General features: G+C 45.5%; 1 protein-coding gene across 1 annotated transcript in view; it reads left to right on the forward strand.

Moving 5' to 3' along the window:
- The window catches only part of col5a3b (collagen, type V, alpha 3b), a 31,947-nt gene extending 10,223 nt beyond the window's left edge, over positions 1-21,724 (forward strand). Inside the window, exons 7-67 of the mRNA XM_063009606.1 lie at positions 164-280; positions 897-1,031; positions 1,740-1,793; positions 2,340-2,381; positions 2,470-2,532; positions 2,627-2,701; positions 4,029-4,106; positions 4,926-4,982; positions 5,090-5,143; positions 5,236-5,289; positions 5,712-5,765; positions 5,867-5,920; positions 6,007-6,060; positions 6,172-6,216; positions 6,331-6,384; positions 6,462-6,506; positions 7,343-7,396; positions 7,552-7,596; positions 7,683-7,736; positions 7,816-7,860; positions 8,274-8,327; positions 8,406-8,450; positions 8,960-9,013; positions 9,131-9,238; positions 9,590-9,643; positions 9,727-9,780; positions 9,871-9,915; positions 10,006-10,059; positions 10,763-10,807; positions 10,921-10,974; positions 11,073-11,126; positions 11,246-11,299; positions 11,379-11,486; positions 11,576-11,665; positions 12,120-12,173; positions 12,260-12,367; positions 12,482-12,589; positions 12,672-12,725; positions 12,866-12,919; positions 13,103-13,210; positions 13,710-13,763; positions 13,867-13,920; positions 13,996-14,049; positions 15,559-15,612; positions 15,705-15,812; positions 15,891-15,944; positions 16,266-16,319; positions 16,396-16,449; positions 16,672-16,725; positions 17,229-17,336; positions 17,422-17,475; positions 17,559-17,612; positions 17,691-17,798; positions 17,884-17,937; positions 18,013-18,048; positions 18,430-18,483; positions 18,564-18,852; positions 18,930-19,042; positions 19,119-19,187; positions 19,275-19,508; positions 20,260-21,724. Coding sequence (XP_062865676.1) covers positions 164-280; positions 897-1,031; positions 1,740-1,793; positions 2,340-2,381; positions 2,470-2,532; positions 2,627-2,701; positions 4,029-4,106; positions 4,926-4,982; positions 5,090-5,143; positions 5,236-5,289; positions 5,712-5,765; positions 5,867-5,920; positions 6,007-6,060; positions 6,172-6,216; positions 6,331-6,384; positions 6,462-6,506; positions 7,343-7,396; positions 7,552-7,596; positions 7,683-7,736; positions 7,816-7,860; positions 8,274-8,327; positions 8,406-8,450; positions 8,960-9,013; positions 9,131-9,238; positions 9,590-9,643; positions 9,727-9,780; positions 9,871-9,915; positions 10,006-10,059; positions 10,763-10,807; positions 10,921-10,974; positions 11,073-11,126; positions 11,246-11,299; positions 11,379-11,486; positions 11,576-11,665; positions 12,120-12,173; positions 12,260-12,367; positions 12,482-12,589; positions 12,672-12,725; positions 12,866-12,919; positions 13,103-13,210; positions 13,710-13,763; positions 13,867-13,920; positions 13,996-14,049; positions 15,559-15,612; positions 15,705-15,812; positions 15,891-15,944; positions 16,266-16,319; positions 16,396-16,449; positions 16,672-16,725; positions 17,229-17,336; positions 17,422-17,475; positions 17,559-17,612; positions 17,691-17,798; positions 17,884-17,937; positions 18,013-18,048; positions 18,430-18,483; positions 18,564-18,852; positions 18,930-19,042; positions 19,119-19,187; positions 19,275-19,508; positions 20,260-20,406 — 4,452 coding nt within the window. The 3' untranslated portion in view covers positions 20,407-21,724. The remainder of the gene's footprint in view (positions 1-163; positions 281-896; positions 1,032-1,739; positions 1,794-2,339; positions 2,382-2,469; positions 2,533-2,626; positions 2,702-4,028; positions 4,107-4,925; positions 4,983-5,089; positions 5,144-5,235; positions 5,290-5,711; positions 5,766-5,866; positions 5,921-6,006; positions 6,061-6,171; positions 6,217-6,330; positions 6,385-6,461; positions 6,507-7,342; positions 7,397-7,551; positions 7,597-7,682; positions 7,737-7,815; positions 7,861-8,273; positions 8,328-8,405; positions 8,451-8,959; positions 9,014-9,130; positions 9,239-9,589; positions 9,644-9,726; positions 9,781-9,870; positions 9,916-10,005; positions 10,060-10,762; positions 10,808-10,920; positions 10,975-11,072; positions 11,127-11,245; positions 11,300-11,378; positions 11,487-11,575; positions 11,666-12,119; positions 12,174-12,259; positions 12,368-12,481; positions 12,590-12,671; positions 12,726-12,865; positions 12,920-13,102; positions 13,211-13,709; positions 13,764-13,866; positions 13,921-13,995; positions 14,050-15,558; positions 15,613-15,704; positions 15,813-15,890; positions 15,945-16,265; positions 16,320-16,395; positions 16,450-16,671; positions 16,726-17,228; positions 17,337-17,421; positions 17,476-17,558; positions 17,613-17,690; positions 17,799-17,883; positions 17,938-18,012; positions 18,049-18,429; positions 18,484-18,563; positions 18,853-18,929; positions 19,043-19,118; positions 19,188-19,274; positions 19,509-20,259) is intronic.
- The last annotated feature ends 145 nt before the right edge of the window (positions 21,725-21,869 follow it).

Consider the following 21,869-nt stretch of genomic DNA (forward strand, 5'->3'; position numbering starts at 1 on the left):
GGGAGTGTTGCTGCAATTGCAGCCTCTGCTGGTTGGTCAAGGCATCTGCTCTCACTGGCAGGTGAAAAGAAGTGGTTGATGACTGCCCATGTATCGGAGGGGGCGCATGATAGCCTGCAGCTTTGTATCCCTACTTGCCATCATGACACTGGTGTATTCACAGGTGGAGAAGGTTCCCAGGAAGCCAGTTGTTGAGGACTATGATGACCTCTACACTGACCTTTACACCGACCTCTCAGTTTCCACAGTTACCGCCGTCCCCAACATCACTGATTACGAGGTTGGTAGCCTTCCAGTACTAGCAACCAGGGGCCAAGAGGCAAGAAACAGGAGGCAGGAATATCTATCCACATCATAGAAAGCAAACCCAAGAACCTTGGAGCTAGAAACCAAGAAGCTCTGTGAAGAAACACAGAGCTACTGAAGGAGGACAATGTTCTAGGGGCAAGGAACTACTAATAAACAAGAACAAGGACCTAGAAACTAGAAGCAACTAGACAACAAATCAATTCCTCAGTTAAATGAGAACTAGGATCAAGGAACCACAAACATTTAACAAGGAGCTGAGAACTACTGTAGGTACTGGAATCCTGACAGTTCAACTGGTAATAGCTTGAAGCCAGGAACATGATACCAGGTTCAAGGAACTAGAAAGCTGGACCAGTGAGCTAGGAGACAAGGAATCAAAGATGTGGAACTAGGAAAATGCTTAGACCTAGAGAAACTGGAGAGCAGATAGAGAAGGTCTGGGGTTCGGAGGGTGCAGAATTGATTCCTGCCGTATGTTCTCACAAGGCTCTGAGTCCATCATGAAGACGTCTATTATTTTACTTCATTGTTTCCTTGACTGTTTGGATCTAAGCGTACACCGTACTGTTCCTTCCTCTGTTCCACAGGTTGTTGAATATGAAGAGGTGGTTAATGGGACGGAATACGAGGTGAGGGATTATGAGGAATATGAAGAATACGAGGAGTATGATGACCGCTACGGACCGGCCACCAGAAACGGAGAAGGACATTGGAATGGACAGGTAGACCAACAAGACTTCTCTTTATTCCGATCTCTGCCTGCCTCTGTACAGCAGCAACGGGAGCATCAAGCTTGGACTTTAGCAGATTCTGAGGATCCATGCACCAAAGCTTAGGGGGGCATTTTGGAGGAGCGTGTTGCCTATAAAGACCCTGGCACAGGTACAGCTGTAACAACAGGTCTAGAACTTTGGTGTAGAACTTTTGGTGAAACTTTGGTGAGCATGATGACCACACCAAGATTACTTTCACTGGCCGTTCACTGTGTCTGCAGTCCTGCAGTCTCAGTAATGATGGACTAGAACCATCTGAGCTCCTCCAGATTTATGGTGTTGACACATCCACAGATCTTTGGTACTTCTTAAGTTGCAAACCTTTATCTGCCCCCTGCTTGGGACACCCTCCCTTACTCTCCCTTATTATTAATGTGTTGTTTTAAAAAGACGTCCATTCCCGCAGCGCCCTCTGGTGGCTTGAGGTCCATAAGGTTCCAGACTATTAAGAGGGGTCAAGGCTCCCTACCGCTGCCACAGTTACTCGGATTGTATTGTGTCCTAACACAAGTGCTACCAAAATGTATTCTAGTAGTCTAGAATTCAAGTGAGATGGACCTCTGGTGGACAGGAGGGGTATTGCAGAAGGGGTATTGCAGGGGGTAGATCTTGTACGTCAATCATTCCACCTTTCTTACTCTCTTGTTTTGTCTTTAGGTGTCTGCAGAACCCCAGAAAGGACAGAAAGGAGAACCCGCCATGTTTGTTGAGGTGAGATCATTTATAATTATAAACAATTAGCAGCAAATCTGATCAGCATAAAGACCTGAAGGACCTTGTTAAGGACCAGATCGTTATGGCCGGTCAACTTGGTTGAAGTATCTCCCAAAATCAAAGGGGTGTCAGAGGTAGTCGTGGTGAGTCCCCATTCACAGTGGTCCAAGGAGGGACAAGCCACCAACCCCCGACAGGTTATTGCATGGTCAAGACTCATTGATGCCAACCAATCTGTGGATGATTTTCATCCTGGTGATGAGGTCAATGCTCCTGCCCACCATCAACACCACCTAGAGTGAACAAGCAGGCATCAGAACTGGACATCGGAGCAACTGAAGGTCGACTGGTCATGTGGTACGTGTGCATCATGTACCTGTGGGTGAGATGCACTAGGATGCACCAACATCCATAAGTTGAAGGACCTGCTGGTAACATCCTGGTACCTGATATACCGGTGGTTATAATGTTATGGTGGTGTAATAACATGTAAATCACATGCCGTTGGTTATTATATGATATATATTTATGTGTGTTGTACAGGGAGCGATGTTTGAAGGACCCCATGGGCCACCAGGTCCTGAGGTAACTCTTGTTTAAGTGTGTTTACACGTATGTGTGTGTATATACAAGTGCACTTTTTAGCATGTGTGTGTATTTTGTATCTCTGCAGGGTCCACCCGGGGAGCCCGGGCCAATGGGACCACCAGGAGTAAGAGGAGATCCAGGAGATCTGGTAAACACACACACACACACACACACAACTACACATACACACACACACACACACACTATTCTGTACTAACATTCCTGCTATTTCTGTTTCCCAGGGACCTCCAGGTCGGCAGGGACTTCCAGGGGCCGATGGTATTCAGGGCCCACCGGGGACGTTCCTGATGTTACCGGTGTGTGTGGAACACTAACAGTTCTAGTGTTTATGTACACGCCGAACTGTTCTGTTCCTGTGACTGAACACAGAGCCGAACTCCCGTTCTAAGCTTAGTGTGGGGTTAAAAACAAAAATATATGGACAGCAGCTTAGACGGATCCTCCTGTGGTGGAGAAAGATCTAGATGTTCTGTAATGATGAGGAACCTTTTCCAAAATCAGAACTATAGACTCGACAGACGTTCCTGATTCCTCATATCGGATTTCCCATATCGAAATCAAGCTGGTTTGACCGTGGACAGTGTCAGCTACGTCCCAGAAGCTTCTAATTTTATTTCTCTGAGTGTAATGTGGCAGAATATGGTTGTTTGTCCATAATCTTGTCAAAAGACCACTGTACATAGGTACTGTACATACCAGTCACCAGCTGTAGTCAGTCGTAATCAGGAAGGTATTTAGAGCTCGTAACATGAGGTTAAATGACTTTTTAAGAGAACGGCATGATTTTGGGGTGTGTAGTGGGAACAAATCGTCCCAAACCACATCATTTGTGCTGAATAGTGTGCAAGTGTACCCTTGGTGGGGCCATAATTACACCTGTAAAGTTTATTTCTTTAAGTTAAACTTGTGGAAGACATTGATTAGCTTATACAGTATCATAAATATTCATCAACTTTAATCCCGTTCTGGTTTGACTTCGTGTTCGTCCAGCTTTGAATCAAAACTCATCACTAGCTAATCAAGACCCACAGGTCATTATTTTGCGATTTGAGTCAGAAATTCGGATTAATTAACACGTATGCAAGTGTTTTTGAGTCCCAAAAGTCAGTTTTCGATGATAAAACTGGTCTGTATTAGCATGAGTATGAAAATAACACGATAAAAAGGGACAGTGGTAGCCTAGTGGTTAAGGTACTGGACTAGAAAGCAGAAGGTCACTGGTTCAAACCCCACCACTGCCAGGTTGCCACTGTTGGGCCCTTGAGTAAGGCCCTTAACCCTCAATTGCTCAGATTGTATACTGATATAGTACTGTAAGTCGCTTTGGACAAAGGCGTCTGCTGAATGCCGAAAATGTAAATAAAATGTAAATTAAAAGGTTATGCTAATTAGCTTAACTGAGGAAACAAGAACCGAGCGTGTAGTTCTAGTGAGTGAACGCTGCACAACACCACCACCTACTGGCCAACACGGTGCTGCTGTCAGGAGCAGAGCTAAACTTAGTGGTTACTTGTGTTTGAATTTCGATAAATAAATCAATAATAATAATATAATAATAATAAGAAGAAGAAGAACTAGAAGAAAAAATGCTAATCACAATACTGTCAAATATCTGTCCTTTAGTTTCAGTCTGGAGGAGATAAAAACCCTGTGGTTTCATCTCAGGAGGCTCACGCTCAGGCTATTCTACAGCAAACTAAGGTAAACACACAAACACACACACACACACACACACACACACACATCTGATGCTTTCATGTGCAATGTTTTCTCAGTGGTAGCTCAGAGGTTACGTAAAAAGGTCACTGCTAGATCGCCACTGTTGGGCTTTGAACCTGTGTGTGTGTGTGTGTGTGTGTGTGTGTGGAAGCCAGTGGAAAAACATTAAAGAAAGCGAGACCCTGACTGACCGTAAAATGGAAAGGTGGAAGAGTAGTCACTCTCGCCTAGATTCCTACTGCTAAAGAGAGTAGGATGGCGCAAGATGGCACCATGACCACGCCCAGCCCGCCAGCTACTCAGTCCACCGGTCAGGCCTTCCCAGGAGAAAACTAGTAGGAAGACAAAGCAAGAGAGAAGAGAAGCCGCTTGGAGTCGGTTGGTTGAACTGGCTCCCGTGAAGGCTGAAGCAAGGGACGACAGACACCGGTCGATTACCTTACCGACTGGGTACAATCAGTGACACGTAGTACCACGCTGGTCTCCGGACGTCTCTTCAGTAGCCCTGTGTGTGCAAGTGTGGTGCTGGAGTACTAATTAATGCTACAGATCTTGGGATTTGTAGTTAGTTTTGGACTACGACAGGCTGATCTACGCCTCCTACCATGAAATGAGGGGGATGAAGGTGATCGACCTGTTACAGTCTTGTTGTTCTAAATAATTATTAGAAGTTTGCTTGAGCCCTAAATGTTAATATTAGGTCACGTTGAGGTCAATAAGACAGCGAGATGAAAAGGTTTGTGTGTTTGTGGAAGATGTTGGTGAATATGTTGGTGAATTCTGTCCCTCTCTGTGTCTCAGATGTCTCTGAAAGGACCTTCGGGACCGCTGGGTCTCACAGGACGACCGGGTCCAGTGGTACGTCTTCAGATCCTCAGGATCGTACACCCACATGACGTTCATGAGCCGAATGGAGGTTGTGGGTGTGACCGTGTGTTGAGAGGTCTTTCTCTCGTCTGTTGCAGGGCGCACCGGGACGGACGGGGCTGAAGGGAGAGAGTGGCACGCACGGTCTGCCGGTAGGGATTATTGTTTACCTACCTCACTTACATTTAACTGTGTGAATCTTCTGTGTGACTCTTCTGAAGATGTTCGTCTGGGTTTCACTCAGGGTCCGAGGGGAGTGTCTGGGATTCAAGGTCCAAGTGGCAAACCAGGGAAAAGGGTAAAGTGGATGGGTGGATGGATGGATGGTTGGATGGATGGTTGGATGGATGGATGGATGGTTGGATGGATGGATTGATGGATGGTTAGATGGGTGGCTGGATGGATGGTTGGATGGATGGATGGATGGATGGATGGATGGATGGATTGATGGATGGTTGGATGGATGGGTGGCTGGATGGATGGTTGGATGGATGAGTAGATGGATGGGTGGATGGTTGGATGGATGGATGGATGGGTGGATGGATGGGTGGATGGGTGGATGGTTGGATGGATGGATGGATGGATGGGTGGATGGATGGAAGATTGGCTCGATGAATGGATGGTTGGATGTTGGATGGATGGATGGATGGATGTTTAGATGGTTGGATGGATGAATGCATGGATGGATGGATGTTCAAGTGTACTTGATTCCATTTCCAGGGACGTGCTGGCACAGATGGTGGTCGTGGAGAACCTGGAGACATTGGAGTTAAAGTAGGTTATGTCCATAATGAATAACTGGACCTTACTTAGTCAACTTGGTCACTACAACCACCCATGCTAATTCATATGACATTTTCTGAACTTGCTTTCAGGGTGAGAGAGGATTTGATGGCCTGCCTGGCCTTCCTGGACACCAAGGTCACCTGGTGAGATCTGGAACCGTTTGATGGAGTATTTCTAATATTTAATATGATGGTGATGAGTGTGTTGATGTATTGATGTGTGATTTTAGGGAGAACCAGGAAAACGAGGCCCCATCGGCCCACCGGGAGAAACGGGAGGGAAAGTAAGATGTTTACCGCGGTGACTGATAAATATAATGTGTGTGTAAATATGTTAATGTGCTGTTAGATCTGAAGGTTCAGTAAATATTAATAACTGTTTTATATTTTCTCAGGGTTCAGATGGGCAGCCTGGACCAAGAGGCCAAGCAGGAGAGCCAGTGTGTATTAAAACCTTATATTATTATTATTATCTGATTATTAATGATTGATTATTTACTCCTGATTATGTACATGACTATTATTAAACATGTTTGTGTGTTTGTTTGCTGCAGGGGATTCAGGGACTGAATGGACAAAGAGGACCTTCTGGACCTCCAGGACTGACTGTAGGTGACACACACACATCATATATATACACACACACACAGAAATGAGATGCTGAACGTGTTTGTTTGTGTTACAGGGAATTGTCGGAGCTGATGGAGTTCCGGGTCCAAAGGGTAATCAGGTGTGTATCGGATCGCTTCCTTATAGACTCCTGAACTGATAAACTCTGGTTAGAGGACGATACTGTCCATTCATTCTTATTATGACATCATTCATTCTGATTATGACATCATTCATTCTTATGACATCATTATTTCTTATGACATTATCAATTAATATTATGACATCATTCATTCTTATTGACATCATCAATTAGTATTATGACAATTCATTCTTACTATGACATTATTAATTTTTATTATGACATCATCAATTAGTATTATGACATCATTATTCTTATTATGACATCATCAATTAATATTGACATCATGATTTGTTATTATGACATCATCAATTAATATTATGACATTTATTCTTATTATGACATGATCAATTAAGATTATGGCATCATTATTTCTTACTATGACATCATTAACTCTTATTATGACATCACTAACTTTTATTATGACATCATTACATCATTATTGCTTATTATGACATCATTCATTCTTATTATGACATCATTAATTAATATTGTGACATTATTAACTCTTATTATGACATCATCAATTAATATTATGACCATTATTTCTTATTATGACATCATCAGTTAATATTATGACATCATTAATTGTTATTATGACATAATTAACTGTTATTATGACATCATTATTTCTTATTATGACATCATCAATTAATATTATGACATCATTAATTGTTATTATGACATTAATTAATATTATGACATTATTATTTCTTATTATGACATCATTAACTCTTATTATGACATCATTGTTTCTTATTATGACATCATTAATTAATATTATGACATCATTATTTCTTGTTATTAATTCATAGGGACCTGCAGGTGATCCTGGAGCACCAGGACAACAGGGAAACCCAGGAGTCCTGGTACACACACACACACACACACACACACACACACACACACATAGTTTAAGGTAGTAGTTTATAGTAGTGATGTAACAATGATGTAATTATCAGTAATGAGGAGTTATTATTATTACATCACATCTCTTTAACTTCATGTCTTCTTTATCTCTTAGGGCTTTCCGGGCCCTCAGGGGCTGATCGGATTACCAGGAGAGAAGGTACGTGAGTGTGTGTGTGTGTGTGTGTGTGTTGGAGTGTATCAGTGTGTGTACTCGTATGTCTAGATTGTATTTGTCCGTTACAGGGACCTCAAGGAAAAAAAGGAATGAAGGGACTACCGGGCACTGATGGACCCCCGGTGAGTCGAACTTTCCTGATCGTCTTGGTTAAAGATCAATCCTGGCTAAATAATCATTGTCTGTATTCTGTATCGTCAGGGTCACCCAGGAAGAGAAGGACCTCCCGGAGAGAAGGGCTTACCGGTAAGAAGGTTTCTCTCACGTTTCTTCTGATTTACATCCACATTTATTTGTTCAGCAGACACATCTGAGAGCTGAGAACTTCAGGGGGTTACGGACCTCGCTGAAGAGCCCAAAGCCTGGAAAACAAAACCAGGATTTAAATCAAATCAGCCAGTGAGCCATCGCTGTCCTATCATCCATACATCAGTAGAACCAGTATTGGATTGGAGGATGTGGTTGGGGTTAGGCTTAGGGTTAGGGGTTAGGGATAGGGTAAGTGGGATAGATTGCAACTAGGATGAATTAAGGTTAAGGTTGGGGTTATGGTTAAGGTTGAGGTTAAGGTTGGGGTTAAGCATGACGTATGAACCCAGAAGTTGTCTCTACTGATCTTCTTCTACCTTGCTGTCTCATGACGTGTTTGTTTCTTGTAGGGTTTGGTAGGAATACAAGGTCCTGTTGGATATCCAGGTTCCAGAGGAGTGAAGGTAAACGTCGTAAAGCTCTCTGTTAGCTCCATGCCACAATCGTCATGCGACGCTGATTAATAAAATGTGTTCTTTTAGGGTGCTGATGGTCTTCGGGGGCTTAAAGGAAGTAAAGGAGAAAAGGTGAACCATTCTTCTGTTTATTCCCCTTACCCACCACCTCCCATTACTGTTTGAGGAAAAGATCACTTCTTTTCACCAGTCAGGGTTGGGTTCTCACAGAGCTTAGAATAACATGTGGAGAGCCACGCACTGCTATCTGTGATTATCCACCCCCCTCATGCAGGCTCAAACAGTCTGCAGAATCATAATCAAGAGGAACCCTGTTTCGGGCATTGTCCCTCCCCCCTACAGACAAACAGCCAATCGTTTGTTTGTGTAGGTGCCCGGTTGGCTAATAGCAGAACTTGAGAGCTCGAGATAGTTTCTTGGCTAGCACCAAGTTCTTCATTCTCAAGTCCGCTTATTATCTCAGGACACTCCTCATCTAAACCTAGTTGGGTCCAAAGTCAGCAGCTCTCGAGTTTAGCTTGAGTTTGTTCAAGTCTCACTTCATTTACCCTAAAATGCTTTAGCTAAGAGCAGCTAAACCAGCTGGGTGTCTGACTAAATGGGAGTGTCTCGTGTTTCAGGGTGAAGACGGCTTTTCTGGAGCAAAAGGAGAACTGGGCGCCAAGGGAGACAACGTAACGTACAATTCCAATCATTTACATATAATACATCATATGGACAAAAGTATTTGGACACCTGACCGTGAGCTTGTTGGACATCCCATTTCAAAAACGTACTGTATCTCTCTGCAGGGAGATCCTGGACCCCCTGGAATGCGAGGTGAAGATGGTTCAGAGGGTTTTAAGGGTCAGGCGGGCCCAGTCGGAGATCTCGGACCTTCAGGCACCGCTGGGGAAAAGGTACAAGTTGTTATTGTTGACTCTTGAAATCTGTCTTTCTGAGTCTTCAGTCACTTATCCTCAAGTCTCACATTATTTACCGTCCAGACCCAGTTGAGTCTTGCAATAAGCAGTCAAGACTCAAGTCACTTAAGCTTAAACCAAGACTAGTGTCAAGTCACAGCCCCAGGAGACTTAGGTTGCTAAGACTCAAGTCTAAGTAAAGACTCGGTTCTAAATCTAGAGTCACAGATAAGCAAGTCTTAGACTTGGACGCACATCAGAGGTGCCAGTGATCCACTTTGTCCTTCGGGAACCCCAAAACGATCTACAGTATATCTAATAACTAATTCTGCTTTTCTGTCTCTGCAGGGTAAACTGGGTGTTCCCGGGTTACCAGGTTACCCTGGTCGACAGGGGCCAAAGGCAAGACCAGCACACGGCCACGTTTACTAATCGTGTTTGTGTTGATGTTTTTTATTAACTTCAGTGTGTTTGCACGTATTCAGGGTGGAGACGGGTTTCCGGGGTCTGTCGGTGTTCCTGGAGAGAAAGGACGCAAGGTCAGGATTGTTTACGGCTTGTGTTTTCTTCCTTATCCTCTGGTTTGATGGCGACTGTTAGGAACACTTTGTTGTTTGTTGTTTGTTCAGGGTCCCGCGGGTTCCGCGGGCACTGCAGGACAGAGGGGACCGAATGTGAGTCTGACTGTTCACGTTACCGATGCTGGTGTTTTAAAATTGGTACTGGGAGTGAATTACATTTATGTATTTGTGTGGCATTCACAGGGGGCTCGTGGAGCAAGAGGTGCCCGAGGACCGACCGGAAAATCAGGAGAAAAGGTTCAGTTATGACGTGTTTTTGTGGTTGAAGTTCAGTCAATAGTAACATTAGGGTTTTGTTTTAGGGTTGTTTGAGGAGGGGCTTTATTGTGGCAGGATTGTCCTCACGAGGACACGGGTCCCCAGAGTTAGCTATTAATAAGTTCAGTTAGGAACAGCAGCAAAGTATGGTGATATATAAAGGCAGAGCCATTGCTTACCGCTACTAGAGCCAAGAGAAGTAAGGTCCCTGCTCAAGGGTCCAGCTGTGCATCTGATTGATACCCCAGAGCACTATCACAGCTGCTACCACCGTCCCAAAACAAGGAATCACACAAAGCAAAGCAAAGAAAACTCAAGAGCGATTGGGTGTAACTCCACCAGCTTCTCAGTTCACCGGCATGCCACAACGCAAGAGCTTACTAGAGAAGGTAAAGAAACTAGTAGCGTTCAAGAAGAGCTCAAGAAGTTGCCACAGCAGCCACAGGACCCTTGAGACAGGTGATGGCGAGGCAGCTGGAGAAACCAAACACTGCTACCCCTTTACCAGTTGAGTTCATGGGCTGTAAGAGTGGAGATATGGAGTGAGTAGACCAGAGCTATGTTGGTGGTACTTGAGTTGGGTCCAGCTCAGGCTAAAGGTGCCTGCTTATAAATAAATACATAAATAAACAATCATAATACACACACACACTTGATTGATTAAGGTTTTATTGATTTTAAGGGCTCAGCAGGACACGATGGACCTCCGGGACCGACGGGAGAAAGAGTAAGTTCTGTGATTGTTTGTTGGCGTGATGATGGAATCCTTATATGGAATAGAATATCTGATTGACTGGTTCAGTGATTGGTTCAATAATCAATTGACTGATTGATTGGCAGGGGCCTCAAGGGCCGCAGGGTCGATTAGGGGAGGTTGGACCAAAAGGACCGAATGTAAGTGCTCTCATAGATATTCCTATATCTTCTTGACCTGTTTGAACTGACCCGGTGTTGCTTGGGACTTCCTGTGGTTAACTTTTTATTGTTATTAGGGTCCTGGAGGTAAAGACGGATTACCGGGTCATCCAGGACAGCGGGGGGAGCCGGTGAGTTCACTAAAACACGAGCTTCCTTCTGTCTGGATACAGTGGAAGTTCTAGATCTCACTGAAGGTCCAATCCAGTGTGAAGAAACCCTTCAGTAGTGTCGGTTTTTGTCTTCTCAGGGGTTCCAGGGAAAGACGGGCCCTCCGGGACCTGCAGGTGTGGTGGGACCTCAGGTAAGCTGACCTAACCGCAAGCACTCGCACCTAACATCGTAACATAGACACACTTCTCCTCACTGAATCCTCGTTTCAGGGGAACACCGGTGAGACCGGACCTGCCGGAGAGCGTGGTCACCCGGGATCCTCAGGACCAGTCGGAGAGCATGGTTTACCTGGGGCTGCGGGCAAGGAAGGAGCAAAGGTGGAAAATCTTAAGAATTCTACGTTGCATGAAGTCGTACCAATGAGCTGAATGAAAATGAGACACCGTTTCTCGTGTTGTTGCTTTAGGGAGATCCTGGTGCTACAGGAGCTTCGGGGAAGAGCGGCCCGCCTGGACTGAAAGGCTTCCGTGGTAGCCGTGGAATACCTGGTGGCCTGGTAACCATCTCTACCACTTCTAACACAGCTCGCTTCTCAAGTTTTTCCCAAGTTTGAGTCTCGGTGGTGCCCCTGGCCTGATGCTCAGTAGACATGATTGGCTGTGTCTAAGGAAGGGAAGGTTGGGTGTGGAATAGCTGCTGCAACAGCGACACCTACTGTCTGGTCAAGATTCTGGCAAGAGTGACTAAAGAATACAGTGAGAGCAGTGTGGTCCTCTATACATGGTGATGCTCTCAGGACACAATCCATGTAGCTAAGTCTTAAGGGCCTTGATTTAGGGCCCAACAGTGGCAGCTTTGGTGGTGGTAGGACTTGAACCCTCAACCAGTCCAATCAGTGACTTCTAGACCTCTAGACTTGTACTGCTTGATGGTCCCTATTGCCATCAACCCAGCATCATGTACTTAATGTCTGACAGACTGGAGGTTTCTGATTGGCTGGTGTTTTGCAGGGTCCAGCAGGACTAAAAGGAGGGGCAGGACCTGTCGGACCGCCTGGACATGCCGTACGTACATTCCTCCTCACTTCTTCTTCCCATCTCAGCTTTCTCATGACTGATGATGGAGTACAGGAATCTGTCTCTATTTGTAGGGCCCTACAGGTGAACGAGGTCCTCCTGGACTGGCTGGAGCGATTGGTCAGCCTGGACGTACGGGAGCAGTTGGCCCTGCTGGACCAGTGGGAGAAAAAGGAGAACCAGTAAGCCCAGTCTGAGCTTGTTTTTACTTTTGGTTTGAATGCCCAGGAGTGGTTCTGGGCATCATCATTGGAGAATCTCTGTATGATCTAGCTTTATGATCTCTGTCACTGTAGGGAGAGAAAGGTCCGGTAGGTCCAGTGGGGCAGGATGGAGAGCAGGGAGTTGTGGGATTACCTGGAACCACTGGTCCTCCAGGCCCCCCAGGAGAGGACGGAGATAAGGTAAGCCTGTATGTATGACTTTTATTATGAAGTTGAATTAGCATTCACAGGTTTGTAAAAGCAATGCTTCCTCTGTCTGCAGGGTGAAGCTGGAGGTCCAGGACAGAAAGGAAGCAAAGGAGATAAAGGAGAACTTGTAGGTTTTGTTTATGTTCATATGTGCACATAATGCATTAGGGTGTTCCTCAGGGTTTGGTCCTGGGTCCACTCTGATTTTCTGCATGGTGTGTGGTTAAAGCTGTATTATTGTAACCTCTTGCATGTTTCCCTGGACAGGGACCTCCAGGACCAACCGGTTCTCAGGGACCAGAAGGGCAGCCAGGAGCACCGGTGAGGACGAGCAATTAGAACCTCCAATAATCTTAATTTAAATGCACCAAAATCCTCAATCAGGGTGGTTACTCATTGACCACCAAGGGGCGCCACAAATCTAGCTAGGTTCCTCAGGAAATGATTATCTCCGCAGGCTTTAGGTGCAGTTCTTTAGGCATAATGCTGTTTTTTGCCCACCAGGGTGTGGATGGGGAGCGTGGACCCCCGGGGCAGCAGGGTATGTACGGGCAGAAAGGAGATGAAGGACTACGAGGCTTTAAAGGAGCAACCGGACCAATAGGACTTCAGGTATGACCACTACCGACTGTCAGAATGAGTATCTGAAGTATCAATGATGGGATCTGAAGTTGGTATTACAGTGTACCCAGGTCTGTGCACCAAGTTGTGCCACTGGCCTGGTCGGGCACTCTATAGTGGGCACAGTGGGCAGTGTCTAAGGGAGGGAAGACCTCTCTGAGGGGCCACAAACTTGACCCTGTTCCTACTGTCTGGCTGAGACCCTGGTACAAATGGTGGAAGAATATAAAGAGCATAGCGTGTTCCTCCATACATGTTAAAGCTCTATGTATGAGTGCTTAAGTGGCAGGGTGGTTGAATGTGCTAGCCCATCACCACTAAGGTCTGAAGCTCTTGAGAGGTTCCAAGGAGTTCCTTGGAATAGAGAGAATAGAGAGTGATAATCTGCACCTCTCCAACATCAAGGAACACATAACAGGGGAACTGGATATGACTAGATTGCAATTGAGGAGCTTATACATATGTAGGATTGTTTTTGTGTTTGATTTAGGGAATGCCTGGACCTCCAGGGGAGAAGGGAGAGAGTGGACAAGCAGGACTCATTGTGAGATCATTTCCTGTTTTGGTTTTTCTTCATGCCGCATGCTCAGATGCTTGGTTTTAAGTTCCAGCCCATATTTAACCTTTGACCTCTTTCTGTTTTTAAGGGTATTCCTGGTCAGATGGGCCCCCGAGGTCCTCCGGGACCCAGTGGTGGACAGGTACGTCATTCTTGGTGGACTGATGAACGCTGGGTCTAACAGGTCCATAAAGTCTGTGTATGTTTCTTATAAAAGGGTCCACACGGGAGACCAGGGGTACGGGGCCAGCCGGGAGGCGTCGGAGAAAAGGTGAGACATCTTTAATAACCATTAACTTCTGTACTGGGCTAACACGTGCTTCCTCTGAGACACGTACATGTTCCTGATGTTCATTAAGATGATGGTGATGATGGTGATAATACAGATGATGGTGATGATGTTGATGATGATGGTGATGATACAGATAATGGTGATGATACAGATGATGGTGATGATGATGGTACAGATGATGGTGATGATGATGATGGTACAGATGATGATGATACAGATGATGGTGATGATGGTACTGATGATGATACAGATGATGGTGATGATACAGAATATGGTGATGATACAGATGATGGTGATGATGATGGTACTGATGATGATGATACAGATGATGGTGATGATACAGATGATGGTGATGATACAGATGATGGTGATGATACAGATGATGGTGATGATACAGATGATGGTAATGATGATGATACAGGTGATGATGATGATACAGATGATGGTGATGATGATGGTGATGATACAGATGATGGTGATGATGATACAGGTAATGATGATACAGATGATGGTGATGATACAGATGATGGTGATGATGATGATGGTACTGATGATGGTGATGATGATACAGATGATGATGATGATGATACAGATGATGGTGATGACGGTACAGATGATGGTTATGATGATGATACAGATGATGATGATGATGGTACAGACGATGGTGATGATGGTTATGATGATGGTACAGACGATGGTGATAATGATACAGATGATGGTTATGATGATGGTACAGATGATGGTGATGATACAGATGATGATGATGATGGTACAGACGATGGTGATGATGATACAGATGATGGTGATGATGGTACTGATGATGATACAGATGATGGTGATGATGGTACAGATGATGGTGATGATACAGATGATGGTTATGATGATGGTACAGATGATGGTGATGATGAGACAGATGATGGTGATGATGATACAGATGATGATGATGATGGTACAGACGATGGTGATGATACAGATGATGGTTATGATGATGATGATGATGATACAGATGATGGTTATGATGATGATGATGGTGATGATGATGATGATGGTGATGATACAGATGATGGTAATGATGATGATGATGATGATACAGATGATGGTTATGATGGTACTGATGATGATGACACAGATGATGGTTATGATAGTGATGATACAGATGATGGTACAGATGATGATGATGATGATACAGGTGATGATACAGATGATGGTGATGATGATGATGATGGTGATGGTGATGATACAGATGATGGTGATGATGATGATGGTGATGATACAGATGATGGTGATGATGATGATGATGATGATACAGATGATGGTTATGATGGTACTGATGATGATGATGATGACACAGATGATGGTTATGATAGTGATGATACAGATGATGGTACAGATGATGATGATGATGATGATGATACAGGTGATGATACAGATGATGGTGATGATGATACAGATTACATTGATGCTGATGTTGATACTGTTCTCCTGTAGGGTGAGGATGGTGAAGCAGGAGATCCTGGACCTGTTGGATTTCCTGGAAGCATTGTAAGCCAAGTTTCATCTTCAGCCTTCCTATCTTCTCTTATTTATCTAAATTAAACACAGTGTGATACGATGGTGTGTGTGGATGTGGTCAGGGGGAGCGAGGTGACCATGGAGAAAAAGGTGACACTGGGTCTTCAGGAGCTGCAGGACCAACAGGAGCTCGAGGAATATCAGGAGAAGATGGCGCCAAGGGCAACTTGGTAAGTGTGTACAAGTTTGTGTGTGTGTGATGCTTTGATGTGCCATTTACTTACAACCATGTGACCTTTTTCTTTTAGGGTCCTATTGGTCTTACAGGAGACCCAGGACCCCCCGGAGAGGCCGGTCCCAATGTAAGATCCTCTTATTAAGTCTTTTTGTTTGATTTATCCAAATATTCATTTATCCATATCCAAGGTTTGATCCTCACACTGCTTTACTGTGTGGACTTGTTGGCCTCTGATCTAGGATCTAGGGTCTCCCAATTTATTTGGGGCATCCCCCCCCCCAATAGCCCACACAAGCCTACTCCAATCCCTCAATAGCTCCCGATCTGGAAGGGTACAGGCTAACATATGCTTCCTCCAAAACACACAGAGCCACCACAAGCACGTGAACTCCTGGCATTGGTTGGCTATGGCGTCACTGGAATAATGAATACGTCTCTTTCTCAGGGTATTGATGGAATTCCAGGCTCTAAAGGAGACAACGGAGACCCCGGAAAAGCCGTAAGTTGCCAAGTTTCACCAATCTTGATCTAAGTTGATCTTTTATCGTATGAATTGGTTTGCTTTCCATCTTCAGGGCCCTCCAGGAGCTTCTGGGGAGCCTGGTCCTCCAGGACGACCAGGACGAAGGGTGAGTCCTTGATGAACTACTCGCCAGTTTGGCATTCAATTATCAAAGTAGATGGAGTCTTCCATGGTTTGCTGTACTTCTGGGGAAGGTTGGATCAAACCAGCGACCTTGGAGAATCCCATCGTAGAACTTGGCTGGTCCTTGAGAATGAAGTCGTAAAGATACTTTGAGAAGTGACTACTTTGATTCTATGCTAATGTTGTTACTGATGTCTCTCTGTAGGGGCATTTAGGGCAGCCGGGTAAGCAGGGGAAGCCTGGTCTGAAAGGAGATAAGGTAACACATGGCATTCTTTCATGGTTATTCACTTTGTGGAACCATGTACACCTTAAACCTTGATCGCTTTCTTGCTTCTTCCCTTCCTGCCTTGACCACACCAACTACTCAACTGTTCCTCAGACTTTGTTTTCTCTACTAGTTCTTCTAGTTCCTCCAGTTGCTCTAGTTGCTCCTTGTCTCTTAAGTTTTCTAGGAGTCATAGTTGTTCTGGTTTCCCTAATTTTGATCACTCTCCATAGGTCTCCTAGTTGGTGAGCTCTTCTAGGTCACCTGGTGATCCTACTGTCGAGGTCTCAAAGTCCTCCTAGTTCCTCTAGTTTACCCAGGTCCTCAATTTCTACAGATGTACTTAGAATTTATGGAAGTTCTTCTAGCTCTCTTCTTGGTTCCTCTAGTTCCCCAAGCCATCCTGGTGGTTCCAGTGGTTTAGCTTACTTCTTGTGATGGTGCATTTAGTTTTTGGAGAGCCAATACAAGGTCCTGCATTTGCTCTTTTTCAGGGTGCTCTCGGTTATGAGGGTATTTTGGGCAAAACAGGACCGGTCGGACCTCAGGGACATCCTGGTAAACAAGGACCTCAGGGATTTCCTGGAATCCCGGGACCAGTGGTGAGACTAGCGTCTTTATAAACATCACCAGCATGATCCAGCAACAGGATATAGTGGACTGACAGTTTTTCTGTCTTCCTTTTAGGGGGAGCAGGGCTTAAATGGACCTTTGGGTCAGACAGGACCTCCTGGACCAATGGTAGGTCTAAAAGACATAATTACACTTGAGTTTTTAAATTCGATTGACGTGACGTTAAACTCCCTCTCTGTTTTGGCATCCAGGGTCCGTCTGGTCTGCCAGGACTAAAAGGAGACCCTGGCAGGAGAGGAGAGAAGGTACACCCTTCCACTGGGCACTAAGTTGTTTCTGCATATCTGTACTCGTACTTTTACAGATGAATATGTGTGTAACAGGGTCATGGAGGCCTGATCGGACTGATCGGTCCTCCTGGTGAGATTGGAGAGAAAGGAGACCGTGGTCTTCCCGGAAACCAGGGGATACCAGGACCCAAAGGAGACGAGGTACGTCTACAAACAGTCCGCTCACATTTACTGGAATGTTACTTTGCTGGTGCGTATTTGTTAAATGTACGCTTGATGTTTTTAGGGTACAGTCGGTCCTTTTGGCCCTAACGGACCTCCCGGCTTTCCTGGACTGTCCGTGAGTCTCTCAAACACACCGACGTACTCAACACTCTTTGTTGTAACTCTTTGTTAACGTTCGTATTTTTTGCAGGGACTGGTGGGATATAAGGGGTCAAAAGGCAGCCAGGTAACTCACACACAAAAACACATCCTGTGGATCAGGTACTAGGACTAGTAATCAGACGGTTGCTGGTTCAAGACTCTCCCCTGAGCAAGGACCTTCACCCCAAATGGCTTGCACTGTATTCAGCCACTTTTGGATAAAAGTTTGGAAGCTGGGGTCAGAGCGCAGGGTCAGCTGTACAGTGCCCCTGGAGCAGAGAGGGTTAAGGGCCTTGCTCAAGGGCCCAACCATGGCTGAATGGCAGCGCTAAGACTGGAACTCTCAACCTTTTGATTGATAGCGCAAAGTTCTACCCACTAGGCCTCCACTGTCCCCATACCTTGCCATGTTTGTTGACACTCCTGGAAGAAACTCTAGAGTGCTGCTTTCTCTCTCTTGTTTTAGGGCCCGGCTGGATCCATAGGAGATCCTGGACCTGCTGGTCCACCTGGACCTGCAGTGAGTAAAGCACAAACACACACGTGCAGCCAGAACAAGTTTCTTCACTCGCATGGTGACCTCTCCGGCTCCGTCCGTAGGGACTCCCTGCTGCAGGTTCCGGCCCCTTCCGCAGGGGCAGACGGCGACGGTATCACTCCCGGACAGATGAAGAACGAGGAGATGATGAAGGGATAGATGGCGCCGTGGAGGTGGAGACGGATGGAGAGGAGGATGATGGGATGCAGAGTGACGGAGCGGGCGGGGTGTTCGGGTCTCTGGCCGACATGAGGACGGAGGTGGAGGGGCTGCGCAACCCAAGAGGAACCTACCACAGTCCGGCACGTACCTGCAAGGAGCTCTGGATGCTTCAGCCCAGCCTTCCAGACGGTGGGTTTGTGTCTCCGTCTGTAATTTCCCATCCTGAGGTGACTTTATTATATTTATATTTAAGCGTGCGATTTCAGGTGTGTATTGGATCGATCCCAATCAAGGCGTCCACAAAGATGCCTTCAAGGTTTACTGTAATTTTACAGCGGAGGGCGAGACCTGTCTACAACCACACAGCAGGCACCAAACGGTAATAATAACAATATTAATTATTATTAATAATAATAACGATGATGTATTTATAACCCTTGCTCATTGGTCGGTAGGTGAAGCTGTCTTCGTGGAGTAAGGAGAAACCAGGAACCTGGTACAGCCAGTTCAGGAAAGGATCTCAGGTGTGTATTCAGGAGAAATGTGCTGTGTCCTAAATCACACCACACTGCAGTACTGAATAGAACTTCCATCCGTCCGTATCTCCTCAGTTCTCGTATACAGACGTGGACGAGAACCCGGTACACGTGGTGCAGCTGAGTTTCCTGAAGCTCCTGAGCGCCACGGCGCGCCAGTCCTTCACCTACCGTTGCCAGAACTCGGCCGGCTGGCTCGACGGCACGGCGCTGACGTACGCCAACGCTCTGAGGTTCAGGGGCAGCAACGGAGACGAGCTGACGCACAGGAACACGAACTACATCCACGCCAGCTACGACGGCTGTCAGGTCAGCTTACCTCAACATGATAACGTTAATGATATATCGCGTCAACTTCCAACGGGGGAAAATGGGGTTGTCGCCGCCTTTCCTTAGTACTAGCGCCTACTCTTATGGAATTTAAAACATCCACAAGAGCAGGCTGACTTGCTTTGGGAATTCCAATTCATCCCAAAAGCGGTGGAAAGGCCAGCCCATTTTTTCTGCTTCAAAGTTTCCAACTAAAGAGTCTAGGTAACTAACCCTAACCCTAACCTTAACCCCAGAAACAGACCCTTCCTTGGCACTGTAGGGTTCTTCCATTGGATAGTGAGGCATAATTACGGCACTGAGTTGTTTCCAATGGTCCAGAGTCCAATGCTGCTGTGCTTTACATCACTCCAGCCAAAGCTTAGCATTGTGCACGTTGATCTTAAGCTTGGGTGGCTACTCTGCCATGAAAACTCCATACGTACAACTCCTGATTCTCAGCTGAGGGCAGCTGTAGCCTAGTGGTTAAGGTACTGGACTAGTAATCGAAAGGTCGCTGGTTCAAGCCCCACCACTGCCAGGCCTGGCTGCCACTGTTGGGCCCTTGAGTAAGACCCTTAATTCTCAATTGTTTAGACAGTCTACTGTCACGCTACTGTAAGTGACTTTTTTTGGATAAAAGCGTCCACTAAATGCTGAGAATGTAAATGTATCAGAGGCAGTTTGGAACTTGGTAGTAAGGCTATGTTGTAAGCATGTAATAACACCCGCTGTACGTTATGCCTCGCAGTCCCGGTCGGGTCAGGATCACACCGAGCTCGTCCTGGACTTCCCGGACGCAGACGCTCTGCCCGTGGTCGACGTAGCCGTGTCGGATTTCGGGAGCGAGAAGCAGAAGTTTGGGTTCTCGGTGGGTCTGGTGTGTTTTAATGGGTAAATGATCAGGACCAGAACGTCAGAGACTCTACACACACACACACACACACACACAGTATGGTCCACGGCGTGGGTCCACGCCACTCTGGTTTGGGACACGACCACTCGCCGGTGATTTTGTTTTATTAGTTCTTTGTGTTTTATTAGTTATTTTTTGTGAATGTGATCATGTGATTAGGTGATCATGTGACCACATACTTTGTGAACTGCCATGTTTAACTAAACAGGTGATTTAGTTTTTCTCAGGCGCAATCCTTTGAAGCAATACACACACACACACACTATGTGGCCAAAAGTATTCGGACGCCTGACCGTGAGCTTGTCGGACATCCCGTTTCCATACTGATTTGGAAAGCCTTCCTATTAGACTGCGGGAATTTGTGCCCGTTCAGTCAACAGAGTCAGTGAGGTCAGGTGCTGATGTTACAAGTGTGTTGAGTTGGGTTGAGCACCTTTGCGTCTCGTTCAATCATTAGGGGCGTCCACGCCCAGGTGGCACAGCGGTCGGCTGGGCGCCATCTAGCGGGCTTAATCGGCAGTGCCTGTAGCAGACACGGTTCTGCTAGGGCGGGATGACCGGACTATGTGTGCGGGGTCTTCGTAAGGACCCTGATTGTGCCCACCTCAACTGTAATCAGGGATCCACCAGCAGAGGGAGACAGATTGACTGTGCAAAATGTGTAAATAAAATAGAAAAACAGGGGCGTCCACATACTTTTGGCCATATACTGCATCCACACACACACACACACACACGGAGACGACTCCGTGTTTACTGTACTGTCATGATGTTTATTCTTGTATACTGTAATGAGTTGGATGTTATTTTATATAAACTACGTGTCTGTCCGTCTGATCGTCGTGTAATCATGGTGCTACTTGTTTACATTCGTCTGTAAGGTGCCTGCAATGCATCCTGGGAGTAAAATAGCTCCCGACGTCCTGCAGTGTTTCATGTGTACTGATGTACTGATGTGTGAATAAAAATAAAATGTTTATTATTTTTAGTCAGTTATAAGATGATCTTCAGGGAAACGACTGTAATAAAGCAGAATTATTATGACGTCACAACACACCCCTGTGTTTATACACACACACACACACACACACACACACACATGCTGAGGTCATTCCTTCCATCCACATGGTGCATCTGAACTCACACACTTTCAGGAGGAGCTGCTGGTAGGAAACCAGAGCTTTGGTCTTCGCTGTGATGGATATTGGACTCTCACTGAAGATTCCTTCATAAATAAATCATTTTTATTTGATTTTCAGGATAATAAGCTCTTTATTTTTAATAATATATTAACACCTTCTTGAAGGATCATTTTCCCATCTTTTTTTATGAGTCGTGTTTTTGGAATCTGTGTTCGGCTTATTGACGTTTTTTACTCCTTATTAAAATATATTACAGTATATTAAGTCTAATATTATAAAATGATTTATTTACTCTTACTAATA

This window comes from Trichomycterus rosablanca, chromosome 15 (genome assembly GCF_030014385.1).
Source record: "Trichomycterus rosablanca isolate fTriRos1 chromosome 15, fTriRos1.hap1, whole genome shotgun sequence".
Lineage (NCBI taxonomy): Eukaryota > Metazoa > Chordata > Actinopteri > Siluriformes > Trichomycteridae > Trichomycterus > Trichomycterus rosablanca.